The sequence below is a fragment of the Ochotona princeps genome, chromosome 2 (genome assembly GCF_030435755.1).
Source record: "Ochotona princeps isolate mOchPri1 chromosome 2, mOchPri1.hap1, whole genome shotgun sequence".
Taxonomy (NCBI): domain Eukaryota; kingdom Metazoa; phylum Chordata; class Mammalia; order Lagomorpha; family Ochotonidae; genus Ochotona; species Ochotona princeps.
The window spans coordinates 71,939,556-71,957,954 of NC_080833.1; the positions used below are offsets into that span (position 1 = coordinate 71,939,556).

An 18,399-nucleotide genomic window follows, 5' to 3' on the forward strand; every position below is an offset into this window, starting at 1 on the left:
TTGAGCTTGGCAAAGGCCTAGCTCAGGGGAATCCTTCAGGAAGTAGGAGGCTGTGAATGTTCATGTCATCATTGATGTACCCAGGCTGACACAGCAAGCAATGGATGATCACACAGTGGTGATACGTAGTGTACCTGCAGAGGCATGCGCTACCCAGACCTGTATTTCTCAAAGGGAATCCTGTGATCTGTGGGCTTGCTGATATTTCAGATTCTAAGGTGGAGGTTTAGGAGTTGGCATATTGGTGTGTTTTTTCAAAGGCCTATTATTTGAAAGGCAGAGTGACAGAGAGGGAAGAACACACATGCTTGCATACACACACACACACACACACACACACACACACAGAAAGAGAATCTTTTCTCCATTGGCTCACTCTTTAAATGGTCACTAGACTCAGAACTGGACTAGGTGGAAGCCAAGGGCCTGGAACTCCACCTAGTGCTCCCATGTGTGTGCCAGGGTTCCAAGAACTTTGCCTATCTTTCAAGGCCTTCCAGGGTGCACTATCAGGAAGCTTGCCCAGAAGCAGAGCAGCCACAAAGATTTGAATCAGCATTCTAATGTGGAATGACACATTAAGCCTTGCAAATAGTGCTTGCAAATATTCCTACAACACAGGCCCTAGGAACCGGCATTTTAAACAACTCTGATGCACATTCAAGTATAAGGTCTGGTATTCACCCAAGAACTGGTCCCAGTCTGGGCCTTGAGTCCTGTATTTTTTTCAGGTTCAGACTTTCAGCTGTGGAAACAGGGATAAATTATTCATGTACCTGCTCTACTTTTGTCTTTTTCTCTGCTAAGAGGGAGTCTGTGATTGGAAGGTAAACTTAGTAATTATGCAATATTGCATGTTGAGGGATGCAATAGGTTAATCTACCACTTGTGACACTGCCATCCCATGTTAGAGCACCAGTTCAAGTCCAGATGCTCCTTGTCAGTGCACCTAGGAAAGCAGAGGAAGATGGCCCAAGTACCCGGGTCCCTGCTACCCACATGGAGACCTGGTGCAGTTCTGGATCCTGCTCCAAGCTGCAGTCATATAGGGAGTCAACCAGTGTGTGGAAAATTTCTCTCACTCTGTCTCTTTTTGTCACTCTGCTTTTAAACCAATGAATGATTAAAAAAACACAACTGTATATAAAAAGGTGGCATAACATATTTTCTAATATTCTCAAAGTGTGAGATGTGAAGGAAAACCCATCAATGGTTACTGAAGGCTCTTGTCCAACACTCAGCCTCAATACTTCATTTCTGCAGGGAGAGACGAAAATGTTGAAGCACTAGAAGGCATGGATACCTGAAGAAATCAGGGATAAGCACTGCTCTACTTGCTTGGCAGGATAACCCTGAATTATTTGAGTGTCCAGATGAGTCTGGCAGAGTGCCCTATGGCCAGGAAGGAATTCCAGATCCAGAGACGCCTCCCTTGTTGGAACACAAATGTAGAGTTACCAGAAGGGAGCAGCCAGCTGACTCCAAGTGTACTGCACTCCCTCCTGCTCTATCGTTTCCCCCAAAAATTGTTTTGCTAACCTGGCACGTACTGCCCTCTATTTCTGCAATCCTGACCTCTCAACGTCACTCATATTCCTCTGCTCTGAAAAACAAATGACTGTAGAGGGACAGCTCTGATTTTCCAGAAAACCATGATGCGGTTGGTTATCTAATTGCAGGTTTCTAAGCTGAATGAAGATCTGAGTGTGGAACGTAAATTTAATTACAGTTGAAGCACAGGCTTATGTGAACCCAGGGCTTAACTGAAAAACTCTGAGGTATTCAACTATTGTGCATGCATCAGTGACCAACAGCCTGAGTGAGAAAGGCCTTAACTTTCATGATCTGTGCTACTCTCTTTGTGGTTGGCCTTGTCTGAGCAGAAAAGAATCCCTTTCTGGTTACTGCATCATGAAAGCATCTCCAGCAAACCTGCCCCACTGCAGCATCCAGGAGACAATGTTTTGTTTTGTTTTGTTTTGCTTGTTTGTTTTTTTACCTTTGCACTTTCTGGATATTCCTCTGGAGTTCGGTGCAGCAGGACATGGCCTTTGCTGGGACTATTTATATATAAACAGTTTGCAGCCACATCATCAGGTACAGTGAGTTTGTCATAGCGGTGGTCACTCATCTGTTGCATGATCTAGAAGGAGAGCAAAGCAGACTTTAACAAAGTTGTAGGCAGATATGAAGAATGAGGGGGTCTAAGCTTGCAGCCAAAGCCTCAGATTGTTCTCTGTCCATGTTCTCATTCCTTATTTCTACTCTATTATCTGAAGAGGAAAACCTGAGGAAGCCATGATTCCTGGAAAGAATTGCAAACATGCTAATTCTTCTAAAAAATGTGTCTCTAATTCTTTTTAGGGTTTGAAGACTATTACATATTTTTCAGGCTTTTGCTCATGCAATCTATTAATAAAGCATAAAAGGTTACAGATATAAAATATCTACTTTAGCTTGCAGGAAAGAGAGATCATAGTAGTAACTGAATGATTACTACTCACATTTAGCAATAACTATGCACAAACATAGACAAATTGCTCCTCTGTGTGCAGTTAAGTTAAATTTATCTATATATTGGAAGGTGATTCCCACAGTGAGTGTAAAAGTCACCTGGAGAGAATATTGAATTCTTATTCCTAGGTACCACCCTCACGGATCCTGATGTGGCAAATTTGGGATGGGATATAGAAACTTGTGTTTTGGAACTCTCCAGAGAATTCTGAGAAATGAGGCTCATGGGTTGCATTTTGAGTAAAACTGACAGAACAGCTCTTCAAACGATGCATTTGTTATTAGCATAATATAACTTGAGAGGAAAAGCAAAGCAAGTCAGGAACAAAGCTTAAATATTGATGTCTCATTCTTAACATTTAACACAAGCAAAATATTCAAAATCCAACACCCTCAAATAATGAAAATAACCAAATACCAAAAAATGTGGACCTAATCATTTAGATCTTTCTATTAAAAGACTAAGCAGTTTTTTAAAGATCCATTTATTTTTATTGGAAAGGCAGATATACACAGAGGAGGAGAGACAGAGAGGAATATCTTCAGTCTGATCATTCACTCCCCAAGAGGCCGCAACGGCTAAAGCTAAGCCAATCCGAAGTCAGGAGCCAGGAGCTCTTCTGGGTCTCCCACGCGGGTGCAGGCTCCCAAGGCCCTGGGCCATCCTCGACTGCTTTCCCAGACCACAAGCAGGGAACTGGATGGGAAGTGGAGCTGCCAGGATTAGAACCATCGACCTTATGGGATCCTGACGTGTATAGGAGGAGGACTTCAGCTGCTAGGCTCCATGTCAGGCCCAGGATTTCTCTTTTTCTTAAAGCAACATAGATGAGACACTTTACTCAATAACAGTGGTGGACCTGGGAGTGAATTAGACAATATGTAGCACCTTGAGGCATTAAAACAAAACAAAGAACTGTATATAGCAAATTGAGCACATAAAACGTCTACCAGTTGGTTGTCCCTGTCCTAGTAAAATAGTTTCTAAACTCAGTTGGTAAATTGACTTCTTTGCAAGTCTAATTGGGGTTGTTTCCTTATCCAAGATGTGGATGTGAAAAACTTGTTAGCCATTGCCTTTGATCAATCTCACCATCAAGTTTCTTTCAGGTGCAAGAATGGGATTACATGGTGTCCAAATGTGTTTATCATGTGCTATGGAAGTCGTACCAAGATGATCTGTCTATTCATGTTGCTGGTCAGAACTGGGCTGTCCTCCTGTCACATGAGTTGGACTTTGTTTAGCAGAGAAGTTCAGGATTTCTTCCACAATCCTGGGGAGACAGTTTTCTAGGCCAGAGGTCTGCCAACTAGGACTTCTATAAGGTTCAAGAACCTTATAGAAGTTCAGAAAATACAGCATATACAACTGCTACTACCTGATGAAGTATAGACACTGGTAAAACCAACTAAAAAAAATATCTGGTGTTCCCATTAGCTTAGTTTTCTAGGCAGTGAGGAGAATTCTGAGGAGCATATTGTGGCACAATACATTCAGGCGAGGTGCTCTCAGCACGCCTAAGCACCAGATGCTTTTTCCAGATGATTCACTGCATTTTTTTATTTATAAAGAAATCACGTCATCAGTACAAAGCAAGTTGAAAGAGAAAGGGAGCTTGGCCTGAGGGCCAAGGATCCCTTTATTGGTTAAGTAGTCTGGGACAATCCACCACCTGCCAGGGTGACTCAGGCATGTCCATCGACTATGAAGCAGAAACATGGAATGTTGTGCATTCCACAGGAAGCGTTATCAAGGACCGTTATCAGTGTTGACTTCTTGTTTATTAGTGAGGAAGCAAGAAAATCTTCAAGGTTGTGGCTACTTCAGAAAGTACCAAGCTTTACTGGAGTAATGAAGATTTGTGGGAGACCAGATTTCCTTTTCCATGGTGCCCTGCTTAGGCTCTAGCTGTCTGCGGGTTCTGTCCCCACCTTCCACCCTCACCTCCAAAACGGAACAGTCCTTTTTCTAGACCCCAATTTCTAACTGATTTATTGTTAATGACATTTGAGATTCTAACTGCAAGCCTCCTCTACCATCCTTGACTCCTATCACTGTTTCTTCCTCTCTGTGCCTTAGAGTTGTAATTTACAGCTGTTGGTAGTGACAGTTATAAAATTACTGACATGAGGGCCAGTGCCCAGCCCAGAATTGTTTTAGGATAGTTTCTTTTTCTTTTCATTACAGACAGGAAAAGAATCATGTTATCTTTAGTGGGGGAGTAATTTAATACTGAGAATATATGAAGTAATTCAGTGATAAATTCTACTGAGAGTTACTCTTGAAATAAACGCCTCAATAAAACCACTAAAGCGACCTTAGGAGACACTTCTCAATTAATTTATCAAAGCCCCATGGTTATTCACTTTAATACAGATTTTTTTTAAATGTGCCAAAAGAAATGACATTGAATAAGGAACAGGACCCATTAGAGCAGACAGTGGTTCTGGTTAACTGTGGAAAGAAAAAAAAATTATGGCAGCTTTATTACGCATAGTCTTTCTAAATGAAAAGGATTTAGGAAGTGTCTAATTACAGATAATAAATGAGATATATTCTCCCACATTCGAAATGTCCCCCAAACCAAAGGTGCTTTAAACTCCTCTGTGTGTGTGTGTGTGTGTGTGTGTGTTGTGGAATGAAGAATAGGTTTCTTTACTTCTGTTAAAGTGATCATTTTTATTTCTTACAGGTTAGGATCATCACATGAGATAGCTTGTCACTTATTTCTGGCTGAGTTCAGAAGATATGTGGATACGCACAATACAGGGCACCTGCCATTCGGAGGGGACCACAATGGAAAGGCTTCAGGGCTGTGGCCTTCTCTCTAACACCCTGTCTCTGTGAGGTCTGCACTGGCCTGGTGCAAGGCCCCCAAGAACTGAGCCATGGTAAAGCTGAGAAAAAACATGGTTTCATTTCCCCTTGGAAGATGCGTAGTGCCTTTGTTGAGAGATGAGCATTCTTCCAAATATCACTGGAATGCAGTTGTTGGGCTATTCAGTTCTATGTTTCCACAATTTTTTTCCCCTAAAAAGTCTGGGACAGGTGGTGCCATTCCAGAGCTCTTTGTAAAGTGTCCTTTCATCCTGTGCAACTGTACTTCCTGCTTCTCCCTGGGCACCGAGCTGGAATAGGAAGGAGAGTGCAGCTAAACCCTCTGTACATCACTACGAAATCCTCTTTTTACTGTGCACTATTCCATATCCTGAGAAACCTGGACTTAAGTGAATAATGTACACAAGTTTTATAGGACTTAGGGAGAAGACGTGAGCAACTTCTGTTTCACATGTTTCTTCAATTTGGGGCAAAATAATTTTATGCTAATATTATTGCTGGCATTGGATACAATTTGTGCTGGGGTTCAACTGAACAACTTTTCTACAGTACTATCTTTGGATTAGGGCTATGGCAGTGAGATAGGAATGAGATATGGCGAGAACATAGTCATATGTTCTACCTTCAGGAAAAGAAAACCCATATTAAAGTAGGATAAAGATAGGAAGGACCTGCAGGCTGTGAAAAAGAAAGTCAACCTCACTTTTATCATAGGCACCTCTTCAATGAATCAGGCTGGTGGCCATGGAGAGGAAAGGGCTCAGGATCATGTTGGCTACTTTGTCACCATGGTCTGCTCCACAGATGTGGGCATGGTGGAACTGGCCTTACTCCACAGAAGGGAGCTGTCACCAAACAGAGTGGGAACTATCTGGCTCACTGCCCAAGAGGATCTGCATGGCTAGCTGTATTCACAAACAGGCATTTCCGGTAGTTCCCAACACTTCTGGGAATTTTCTCATCCAAAAGACTGGAATGCAATTCCATTCTCTTGTTTCTTACTCATACTGTGTATTACAGCAAGTATGTAAAAAAAAATTCCGAGGAAAGTTGTTTTACACAATTTAGGATTTATTGGCCAAATATGGAAGCAAAGGTAGCTATTTGACATCTTTAGAAAATGTTCAAAACACGTATTTGACTTATAATTGATGCCCTATGACGTACTCATATATATGCACCTCAACATATCAAAAGTGAAATAATAGTAAAGGCAGTTGTTTATAGAATATATAGAGATGCAATATATGCATATGATGCCAAAATACATTCTTAATTGCTACTGGATATCAAAAAACCATTCATTTGCTTATTCATATACCCATTAAGGGCTTACTGAGGGCCTGACAGTGTGTAACAGTGTGTAAGGTGTCAATTCTCTTAAGATTGAGCCTCATAACTGTGGATAATATTCTAGAACTAAGACCATATTTTCATGTTTTATAGTCTTTCTACAGATTGTATTGAAAGACATGGTCTTCTAAACTTCCTCTCTGAATTGCTGAGCTGTGCAGAGCCTGAGAAGGAGGTTGCCTGGCTCTTTCTAGTCTGGGCATACTTTCATTGCCAAATATTCCTTTCAAAGTCAATTACCATTTTCTTCACAAATTATCTCCTGTATTTGGAGCTGCTGTTTTTGCTCAGTTCACATGAACTTCATGTGGAAGATAAACTTCGTCTATTGCTGATCAACAAATGCAGTCACATCAGTCATTTCTGGAGAAATCCTCTGAAACAGTGGCCTCTGGGGAAGACCAAGAAAGCCTCCCACTGTCCTATGGACAAAAATAGCTTTTTGGGGCTTGAGGGCACATACAGCAGGGACAAAGAGTTGGGAATATCTGTTGGTGAAATCACTGACTAGTGTTTGATTGCCATGGTGGAGAGGAAAGAAATTCAGACCATTCACACCAAAAATTCATGCATGGCTGCCATGCCTGGGACCTGAGAACAGCTTACATAGTCTCCATGTGAGCACATGATTTTTTGGCTGTCTCATTAGTAGGCATGCATCAAACCATATATATTTAAAAAAATATATATATATATATATTTGCAATAATTGTGAATACTTTGCTCTGAGTCCTTCAATGTCTACTTGACCATTTGTGGAGATTTACAGAAGGTTGTGTGCCCATCTCTGGCATTCTTTTTTTCCCCCTGTAGAGGAGAAAGAAAATCATCATTGGGACCTCCAATAATATTACTCTCCAATTACACTTCCCTGAAGAGTTTTAAAAAGTCTTCCACACTTGTTCAGTGCTTGGAGAGCTTCAGTTCTAAGCAGGGGTGTGCTGGTAAACACAGGGGAAAATGTATTCATGATTTATTCACATAAGTCTATTACAAAATGTACTGATATAAAGGCTGGGTAGTACATGACTTATCAATAGAAATAAAACACTTCATATCCTTCACTAGAAGTTAGATTTTTCAGTTGGCTCTCACATATCTGGTTGTGCTGATTTTTTGCAGAGCTTGTACATTTATGCTAACCCACAGAGACAAAGAACAGATCAGGGTAACTTCAATGTGGTTGTTAGTTGGTAGTTTCGTTTGCACTAATGAGAAAAGCATGTGAAACAGGGTCGGATGCTGTGGCACAGAAGACCGAGTCACTGCTTGGGATACTCTCATTCCATATTGAGGGCCAGTTGGAGTCCTAGCCACTCTGCTTCCAATCCAGCTTCCTACTCTTTGCACCTAAGAAGGGAGCAGGTGATGGCCTCGGGATCTGGGTTTCTCCCACCCATACTGGGGACTGGGGTGGAATTCCTGGCTTTGGTCTTGTCCAGGCCTCAGTGTTGTAGGACTTTGGAGAGTGAACCAGCAAATAGAAGAGTTCTGTCTTTTTTTCTCCTAATCGCCTCTCCTGTCTCTTCCTTCTGCCTTTCAAATAAGCCAATCTGAAAAATAAGACAATTCACATAATAAAAAGCAATTGAAACAATGAAGACATATGAAAGTGAAACTTGATAGTGATATAGGAGTGACTTCTTTGAACTATGTAACAGTTTTGTATACTGGAAGAGTATTTCATAACGTTCCCTCAAATATAATGACTACATATGTCATACATTTTCCATTTTAACCTTTGTTATCAATTTTTTTCCCATCTCTTCTGTCTAGGCAATGATTTCTAGCATTTGTTGATAATTGTGCTGGAAATACTGTTGTGGTGGCCAGTTTTGAGCTGCCAACATGATACCACCAAATGTGAAGCTGGGAAAAAAATGTTCCAGAGCACACGCACAGTTATAAATCACCACACAAATGCAAGATGTAGCAGCATTGTTAGGATGTGATGAATGTCAAATGCTTATTACTTCTATCTTTAATATGACAATTTAATTATAAGTGTACATAACTTATTTTCTAAATATGTTTTTCTATACTTGAGAGACAAGCATATATAGCCATGAACAAAACACTCCTCCTCAGATTTCCACAATGGCTGGGATTTGGCCAGGAAAAATCAGGGTTCTGGGAGGAGCCTGGAACTCAATACAGGTCTCCCATTTGAGCTGTCACTGCTGCCCGCCAGGGTCTGGATTAGGAGATAGGTGGAGCCAGGAACTGGAGCTGGGTAGCAAACTCAAGGAGTTCTATTATGGGACATGGGCATCTTAAAAACTAAGTTAAATATCCACCTCCAAACTTTAATTTTTAATAATGACTACATTTAACAATCAATTTGTAAAGAACTTCTGAAAATCTGACAATCAGTTCTTGTAATCTCATAGAAGCTGGTGCCAGTAAAACACCGGCCTATTCATGAGACTTTGTGGTTTTAAAAGGCATGGTTCCTGGATTTCAGCACAAATGGATGATTTTAGAAAGTGACCCTATGTCATCTTCCACCTCCTCATTATTGCCATAGATAACACCAGCTTTAAATTTTGGAATACTATTGTGTAGTGGGTAAAGCTGCCACCTGCAATGCTGGTATCCCATATGGGTGCTGGTTCAAATCCTGGTTGCTGCATTTCCAATCCAGCTCCCTGCTAGTGATCCTGAGCCAGTAATGAAAGATGACCCATAGTAGTAGTTAAAAGAAAATTTAGATCACATAATTTTTGCTTCCTCCTGGGCAGACAATATTTGAGGATTGTGAAATACTCTGATGGTACATGATATCATAAATAAATAATTGGGAAGCAGGAGAACAAACTGAATTAGCCAAACAGAAGCCAAAATTCATTGACTTTCTGAAACATACAAGAAAAGATAATTCACTGGGTGAATGGAAATTTAAGATTACAGTTTTCTATGAGTAAAAACAATTCTATGCAAAGACAATTCATGGTGTGCATTTTTAAACTCAGCTCCAATTTGAATTTCTGCTCTTGTTTTTCTTTTTTATATCATTTTCCCCCCTAAGGATTTATTTATTCATTTGAAAGATAGAACTACAGAGAGAGAAGAGGGAGAGACAGCAAGAAAATCATCTTCCACCTGTTGGTTTACTTCTGAAATGGCTGTGACAGTCAATGTTGGGTCAGGCCAAAGCCACGAGCCAGGAACTTCATCCAGGTCTCCTATGAGAGTGGCAGTGGTTCAAGCACTTGGGTCATCTTCTGCTGTTTTCCCAGGTGTGTTAGCAAACAGCTCAATCAGAAGTAGAGTAGCCAGACTGGAACTGGCACCTGTATGGGATGCCTGAAATCACAGGAGCTAGCTTAATCTGCTATATTACAATGCAGGTCCCTTATATCATTTCCCCCTTCTATTTCCAATATTTGTGAACTGTTTTTATGAAATGAGGTGAGGTACAATTATATAATTCAAACAGGTCTTCTAAACTATGCCTTTTATCTACAAAACTATTGAAAACACACAGGCTAAAGTTCTGCTGGTTTCATGACAGACATTTGTTAGGACTCATTGAACTGTACATTTAAACATAATAAGGAATTTTCATTGTGCTTCAGGGGCTTAAACTGCTGTTTTGGATACTTGCATTTCATACAAGAGTGCCTGGGATTGAGTACCACATGTGCTTCTATCTTAGCTTCCTGTGAACATGCTGGGGAGGCAGTAGGTGATGGCTCATGTAATTTGGGTTGCTGCCATGACAGACCTAGATTACCTTTCAGATTCCGTGTCTCAGCTTGGACCAGCTCTGTTAAAATTGTGTAGCAAATGAATCAACAGATCTCAGATTCCTCTGTCATTTCAGCTCTCAAACAAATTAATTACTTAATTAAAACTTCAAAAACCATACATTTTGTTCTGTGGAGACTGTATCTCAACAAAGCTAATTTTGCAAAAAAAGTTTCTCCATTCTCTGGCCATCTTTCACATTTTCAGAGACTCCCCATGCAGTGTCCTTTGTAAAACACACTCAGTTGGAGCTGAACCTTCAGGAAGAATGAAGAAGGACTGCCAATCCTTAAATTCTCCCTAACTAGCTTCAGAGATGGACTCAAACTGATCTGGTTTTTCTTTTTTCTGCCACTAGTTCTACCTGTAGAATTTGGCATGTTTGTTTTCATGCCACTAAACTAGAGATCTGGGGAGGAAGACAAACTTCTCTGTTCAACCCTGAGGGTCAATGTGACTAAAGAGAATTAGTGTAGTAGGAACTCATTGCAGACACTGTATGTTAATGTGAAAATGTTACCAGCAGAGAGAAAGGCATTATGTGGAAAACAGGATGAATAATCTTTCACTCTGTAAGCACTTGCCACTAAAAAGATCCTATTCTTTAGAGAACAGTTAGCACTTCATAAGCATTTGTATTTCCATAATCTAGGGTATGATTATGTATGATTTTCCTGCACATGAGAGCTATTTCTCTAAAGTGCCAGTTATTTTTACTCAATATGGTATTACTTTGAATGATTTTAGGAGACATTTTCTTTGCAAGGACATAGCAATTGACTTTTGGGATACATTTTCTCTCCCTGCCCTCCAATGCTAATATGGGAAGTTATGTCTGGTGAATTCAAGACACAGTCAGTGTTCACTGTAGTGTGGTTGGAGGATTACCTGTTTCAGAAGCATGCTGTGGCTTCTGGGCACCCTCCTAGTCTTTCTGGATCAGAATTTCTCATGGAGCCCCTTAGGATGTGATGTGCATTTATATACATACTAAATGTGATTCTTGGATAGAGGGAAGTTTGAGAATCACTAACATAGACCATTCTGATTGAATTTACATGATCCTTATACTTAAAAGATATTTTGATTTTTTACTGAGAACCACAAAATCTAAAAAATTCAGATCCTTTCATTCTTTCCTTGAGCTTCTAATACAATCTCTCTCTCTCTCTCTCTCTCTCTCTCTCTTTGGAACTGTTTGGGTAGCTTTTGGATATGTGCTCACAACTTTGTACTTGGTCTCACTTTAGAAAGAGAGAAAACAGAATGGCTTATGTAAGCTGTCTCCACAGCTACCTTTTTCAAAAAAGATTTATTTATTTTTTATTGGAAAGGCAGATATACAGAGAGGAGAGACAGAGAGAAAGATCTTCCATCCGATGTTTCACTCCCCAAGTGGCTGCAACGGCTGGTGCTGAGCCAATCCAAAGCCAGGAGCCTCCTCCAGGTCTCCCACGTGGGTGCAGGGTCCCAAAGTCTTGGGCCGTCCTTGACTGCTTTCCCAGGCCACATGCAGGGAGCTGGATGGGAAGTGCGCCTGCTGGGACACGAACCGGCGCCCATATGGGATCCTGGGCGCATTCAAGGTGAGGACCTGAACTGTTACACTATCGCACCGGGTCCCACAGCTACCTTTTTATATCTGCCCCACAGCTACCTTTTTATATCTGTAGACAGAGTAGGCAATGAGTAACGTGGGTACTCAACAGTAGCAGTAGTCTCATCCAGGAGACATACTTAGTATGCAAGATTTGGAAATATTCATAAAGACTGTTGGAGTAATCTGACTCCTTGAAGGAAAAAAAACAAGCTGAAATTAGAAGTGATTATTAAGAGCAGAGTGATAATTTGCAGGATGGATTTGCAGGAGTGTGGTAGCAAATTTACTTTTACTTTGTTTCCCTCCCACGTCATTATCTTTAAGGATAATCCAAATTCTAGCCTTGTATGATGTAGTGGAGACATTCCCCCAGAGGCTGAAGAATAAGTCACCATTAAAATGTCAGTCTTAATCTAGTGTCTGTGTTTTACCAGGTTCTTTATTATTAACCTTCCGCCAGGCAACAGGATACTCATCAACAGTGAAGGCATTTAATACTTACGATTTCCACAGAGAAACAGTAACCTAAAACTCAACCATCCTGCTTCCAGCTCAACTGACACATTCCCTAATCCCTTGAACACCAAAGGTACTGGTGTTGGCGTGGTTTAGTGTATCATGCAGGTCATACTGGGCTGGATGATTTCAGCTCACAAGACAGAAATCCTCCTGGGTCTGTTTGTTTGCTTGGTTTTGCCAATCTTTCACCGAATCCACTCAGTCAGGAAACAATCTGACACTGCTAGAGTTGGAAGGCATCCATGCATCATTAAGGTGGCTTTTGGAGGGGGTAGGGGCCCAGTAGATGAAGTTTGAAAACATACACAGAAAAGGGTAAACGACAGAGACTCTAAATTTGGATGAGCCCCAATTCCACAGCTGCCAATGGAAACGGAGGTAGATGCCAATGCCCTTAGTGTCTTACAAGCCTAGACATTGGATGTCGACCAGGGCTGCTGCTTGCTGGACATGTCTTAGCAGTGCTGCAATCCCAAAGTGTGAATCTAGGTCAGAGAAATCCAGAAACATCTTTTGGTTCACTAATTTTCAACAGTTTGTTTCCCTGGAGGAGTTGGAGAGAAATGAGTTTATGATGACAAGCAGAGTTCAGACACTTCCCCCAAAATTTCACCAAAACACCCTATTTTGGTAGTCATTTCTGAGGTCATTTTGTTCATCATTGTCCCCCTGGACCTATTACAGTGCCTGGCACAATGCAGGGATTCTGTAATTACCTATCAAAGGTTGGTCTGATTCCTTTTACTCTCTTTGAAGCCCATCAGCTGCCACATCTTTCCCCTGTAACAGGCTTCACCCTCGACACTGCCCATGTTTTGTTTTTATGGCCACCTTCCTAGCCCCTCTTTTCATTTATTCCTGGACTATATGATGGCTTCTAACTAGTTTTATTGTGTCTGGCACAGAGCCAGACAGCTTCTGGAAGCCACCTTCAGCTTTCACTCCTCTGCTGAAACAGAGCAGATTAAAAAAACATCATTCCTCTGGCCAAGATGTAAGTTGAACTACTTTCTCCACGGACCTTAGTTCCCTCTCCCTGCCCAGGTCACCTCTAGCTTAGGAAAGAGAGAGCTGCCAAGGTGCCCTGTTGGTAACAACCCTTTCTGTCAATCCACGGCTTCTGTTCATTCAGGTCCACTCAGACTTTGCACTTGCTCCCGTCATTCCTCCTACAGAGCTCCCATCACCTTTCCCAGCATTCCCAGCAGGATCCTGAGCCAGGTACTTACCTGCACTCCACTGTGACAGTATCTACTTTATAATGTTCTCTACAGCTTCTCTAGTTTAGTCAGAGATGTCTAGGGAGTACAGATGATTTCTCATCCATCTCAGTATCCCTCTGCTTGGTACTGTATCTTTCACATATTTGTTGTTCAATAATGACGATTGCTGCATGATGAGGAAGTCCACACTTCAGCTGTGATTTCTTTTAAATCACCTTTAAAGAACCTTTCTTTTCATAGGGCTGGAGCTGGAGCATGGCTAAGCCTCTTTCTGCAGTGCCTGTATCACATATGGACACTGGTGTGTCCTGCTGGCTCCACTTCCAATTCAGCTCCTTGCTAATGGCCTAGCAAAGCAATGGAGAATGATTAAAGACCTTTAGCCCCTGCACCCACATGGGAGGCATGGAAAAAGCCCCTGACTTTTGGCTTTGGATTGACCCAGCTCTGGCCTGTGTGACCATTTGGGGAGTGAACCAATGGTTGGAAGACCTCTCTCTCTCTCTTCTTCTCTCTTTCCTCTAACTTTCAAATAAAAAATATAAATCTTTAAAATAAACTTTCTCACAAAAAGACATGAGGTTAAGCAAATATTAGCGTTTTGCCCATCAATTAAAAAAAAAGATTTATTTACTTTCATGGCAAGGCATATTTACAGAAAGAAGGAGAAACAGAAAGGTCTTCCAGCCACTGATTCACTCCCCAAGTGGCTGCAACAGTCAGAGCTGAGCCAATTTCAAGCCAGGAGCCAGGAGCTTCTTCTGGGGCTCCCACGTGGGTACAGAGTCCCAAGGCTTTGGGCCATCTTCCATTGCTTTCCCAGGCCACAAGCAGGGACCTGGATGGGAAGAGGAGCAGCCAGGACACAAATCAATACCGATATGGGATCTTAGTATGTTCAAGGTAAGGATTTAGCTACTGAGCCATCATGCTGCCTCCACCCCCACCCCCCCATAAACTTTTAATGCCATTCATTACATTTGCAACTTCATGGTTACATGTGAAATTTAAAGAAGATAGAATGGAGTTGGCCTTCTGTAGTTTTCTTTTTTCAAACAGGCATGTAGATGTCGCATTGTCTACAGCAGCTGAGGGGACAGTATCTCAGTAGCTGAGAATCTCCAGGGAACCCACTTTGGAACAATCCTTACCGGTGGTGCTTTATCATTATGTGGTTGTTACTTTTACCAAGCAATTGCACATCCCCATGTTTATCACACAGGTTCCACCTTAACTGGCTGTCACAGAATTTCCAATGGGAAGGGGTGATATTTTATTTACTAGTGAGACTGATTTTTTTTTTCCAAGAAGAGACCAGATGCAAGAGACAGGGTTCACACAGGGAGAGCTAGAAGCGGAGCCAGAATGAAAATCTGAAAAATTTGTCAACTGAGAGCCTCAGTTCTCTGCTCAGCCCTATTAGCCATTTGGCCCTGTAGGCAACTACTTACTTCTTTAGTAGAAAAAACTGTTTTTTTTTGGGGGGGGGCAAGTAAAGTGCTTCTCCAATATCAGGATAATGCTAGCATTTTTGTTTTCTTTTTGGCACAAATCCTGACACACCAAGGTCAGGTCCTGTTCTTAGAGCTCTTCTGTGTGTGCTGGGGGGAGGGATAAGGAAACATGAGTCAATTCGTAAGCTTCCTGTTCTCAGGAAATGGTAACATTAGTGGTTTGAGGTGACTTGGAATATTTTAAGGAGGAATTATGGCATGTCAAATGGATTGAAGGAGTTTTTCCCATTTTAATCCATTTTATTTCATGTTTATACAATGTGGAATTCTCAGTGGTAAAAAATGTAATGAGTCTCCATTCTTTTTGGCTTTAATCTGGCTGTTTGCTCTGTGCTTGCTGCTACTCTATGTGGAATATGTTGTTTTGCATATGACATGGGTGTTGGCTTCTTCACAGGCACATCATCCAGGATTCTAACCAAGTGCTTTTGGAAGTTGCACGCATCCTTGAGGGCAAAGGCTCTAGTTTGGCCTGTGCTTCACAAATCGCCAATGAACTTTACAAAATGCAGATGCCTGGGCTTTATGTCAAACTCAGAACTCCAGAATCTTCTGAAATAGATACTGGAGCAGTGTATTTTCAGAAAGCTCCTCTGATGATTTTACACCACAGCTCACAGTTCTCACTAGGAACCACTTATTTAAGGTTCCGTACAGACTTTTCCTTTCAAAAACAAGAATCTTGGCTTGCAAGTCCCCTTAAAAGGTCATTTACCTCAGCATCTAACAGGTGCCTGGATCTCCCAATCACAAGCCAGAGAGTCAGCTGAATACTTGTAGATGTTCCATTCCATAATGGGTAGAATGAATTGCTCTTTCAATATAATTTCTCCCCCATTTGACCTACTGCCAAGCCCAAAAGAAAATAAAATGTGTATCGCTATCCCCTTTGTCCCACTTGGCCAGTTCTGCCTTCTTTCTGCCTAGCGACAACTGCTAAGCTTCAGCATGACCATTTCGGTCTCACAGTTTGAAATTATTTATTGCCTTATCATGCCAAAACATTTTATTTTGGCAATCCAAGCCTTGTTGGCATCCAACTCTGGGAATATTGTTAAATAAAGCAACTGCTGCCAGGCGGAGGAGCATAAACACTTGGTACAAACTCAGGGGCTATTTGCTTTTGTATTTTAATTTCTTCATACAGGCATGGTAGATTAACAAACGTCATTGTTTTGTGGATCTTTGAATACAACTGGGATGGACAACCAGATAATATGACTAAATTAAACATACAATGGGATTGTCAGTATGCCTTTCACAGCAGAGATCCAAAGTGGAAAATCTTGTGGCTACACACTATAATTCCCTGTGACAACAATGACTAAAAATGCAGTCTTTATTTTTCCATTTCAGTCACCCTGTTGATACTAGTTAGTTCCCATTCTGTCTTTGGGTTTTGCTATTGCTGCTGTCCTGTCATTAAAGGAAATTCCAGGCAATAAAAAGAAAATGCAAAATCCAAACACATTAAGGGTTTTTCCGTCTTCATTTTTCATCTGACTGTCTATAAAATAACATGGACATTTTTGGAAATATAATCAAAGCTGAAGTTGAGTCAAAACAAGAGGAAATATTCTTTGAGTGATCTCTATTATATCATTAGTCATTCAAAAGAAAGCCAGGCTGTGTGCAATGCAATTTTAATCAGCCACAAAGCAGCTCTTGTTCTCATTCACAGAATTTTATAAATGCAGTTAGTTATTTCAGGAAGTAGATAGGAAACCTAAAAGACATTTTCATGAGATGTATTGTGAGCATTTTAATTTAAAGTTATAAGTCAATGGGAATTACACTTGTTGCACCTGAGTTCCATTTATATGACAAAGACACAAAATAGAGTGCTGGCTTTTTATTTTTTTCTTCACCACATCCCTTTTGTGTTGCTATTGAAATTATTTTAAAATAATAGTTAATTGTGATACAAAAGAACCAAATTATTAACAAATTAAAGAAAGGCCACTTAACAAAATTGTGGATGGCAAAAGGATGACAGAATTGGTTTTGGTCCCCTGTAGGGGGTAGGACAGTGGGAATGCTCCTCTTGCTGCCCAGCCAGCAGATGGCACAGTGTGCCAGCATATGGCTCCCAGCGCTGGGCCAGCAGCTCTCTCCTCTGATCAACTTCAGAAGTTTTAGCTAAAGGTCATTGCCTCCCCCTATCTCCCTCTCTTCCTTCCTTCTCTTAGTCTTCCCTTCCTTTCTCCCTACTTTTCTTCTTTTCTTCCTTCCCTTCATTTTTCATCCTACCTCTTCCTTCTACCTCTTCTCCTGGTCTCATTAACTAGAGAATTGACTGACATCAAGGAGCCTGGGTTCAAGATCATTACTGAGAATTACTGGGAGTCCCTCCTGAGGACAGATATTACAATCTGTCCTCCTGTGATGGACAGCATGTAATTAATCTAGGTTTTTGGAATGGATGTAGCAAAGAACAGGGTGAGATGTAGTACAGACTTATGCTTTATAATGCCTTTTCTTCCCTTAATTAAAAAGATTAAAAACAGACTAGTCTGTGGAAAAGCCAGGCATCATGTAGAGGGAGAAGCAGCAGTCTGAGAGTTACAAAGACATAGCTGTTACAGAATTATTATTCTAATGTGATATGTGTATGTTCCATAAAATTATCAAGAAGAAGGTGTATGATACCAAGCATCCCTTTGGACCATGATTCCTTTTATCCTTAAAGTAATTGCTATTCTCACTGCTACCAGTACAGGGTAGTTTTCTTTGTTGTAACTTTAAATGAATGAAGTAACAGCATATGTACTCTTTGGAGATTGGCTTCTATTTGCTATAATGATGCTTGTGTGCAGCAGCTACAGTTAGTTTTCATGAGGAACAAGCAAACATCCCTTCAGGAGAAGTGCTAGCAGCTCTAATACCTGTGCATGAATTAATTACTCTTAGCATCTAGAGGCAGGAGGAAGGTGGTGATTGTCCAGAGTCATAAAGAGAATGATGAAATCTGTGAAAGACAAACCATACAAAGAGCAGGATGCAGCAGAGACTCATTTTGATTAAATGATAGTGTTTCTAGGATCAAATTTGATATTAAATATCTTAAAGAGTTTGTTCAAAATCACC

At 41.0% G+C, this 18,399-nt stretch overlaps 1 protein-coding gene and 1 long non-coding RNA gene across 5 annotated transcripts in view; one reads left to right on the top strand and one right to left on the bottom strand.

Moving 5' to 3' along the window:
- LOC131478560 (uncharacterized) overlaps positions 1 to 18,399 on the top strand; it is a 217,982-nt gene that overhangs the window by 50,730 nt on the left and 148,853 nt on the right. The window lies entirely within an intron of this gene.
- The window catches only part of DDAH1 (dimethylarginine dimethylaminohydrolase 1), a 281,329-nt gene that overhangs the window by 2,486 nt on the left and 260,444 nt on the right, over positions 1 to 18,399 (bottom strand). For all 3 annotated transcript variants that reach the window (XM_058658773.1, XM_058658763.1, XM_058658769.1), the window contains exon 5: positions 2,000 to 2,143. In XM_058658773.1, coding sequence (XP_058514756.1) covers positions 2,000 to 2,143 — 144 coding nt within the window. The remainder of the gene's footprint in view (positions 1 to 1,999; positions 2,144 to 18,399) is intronic.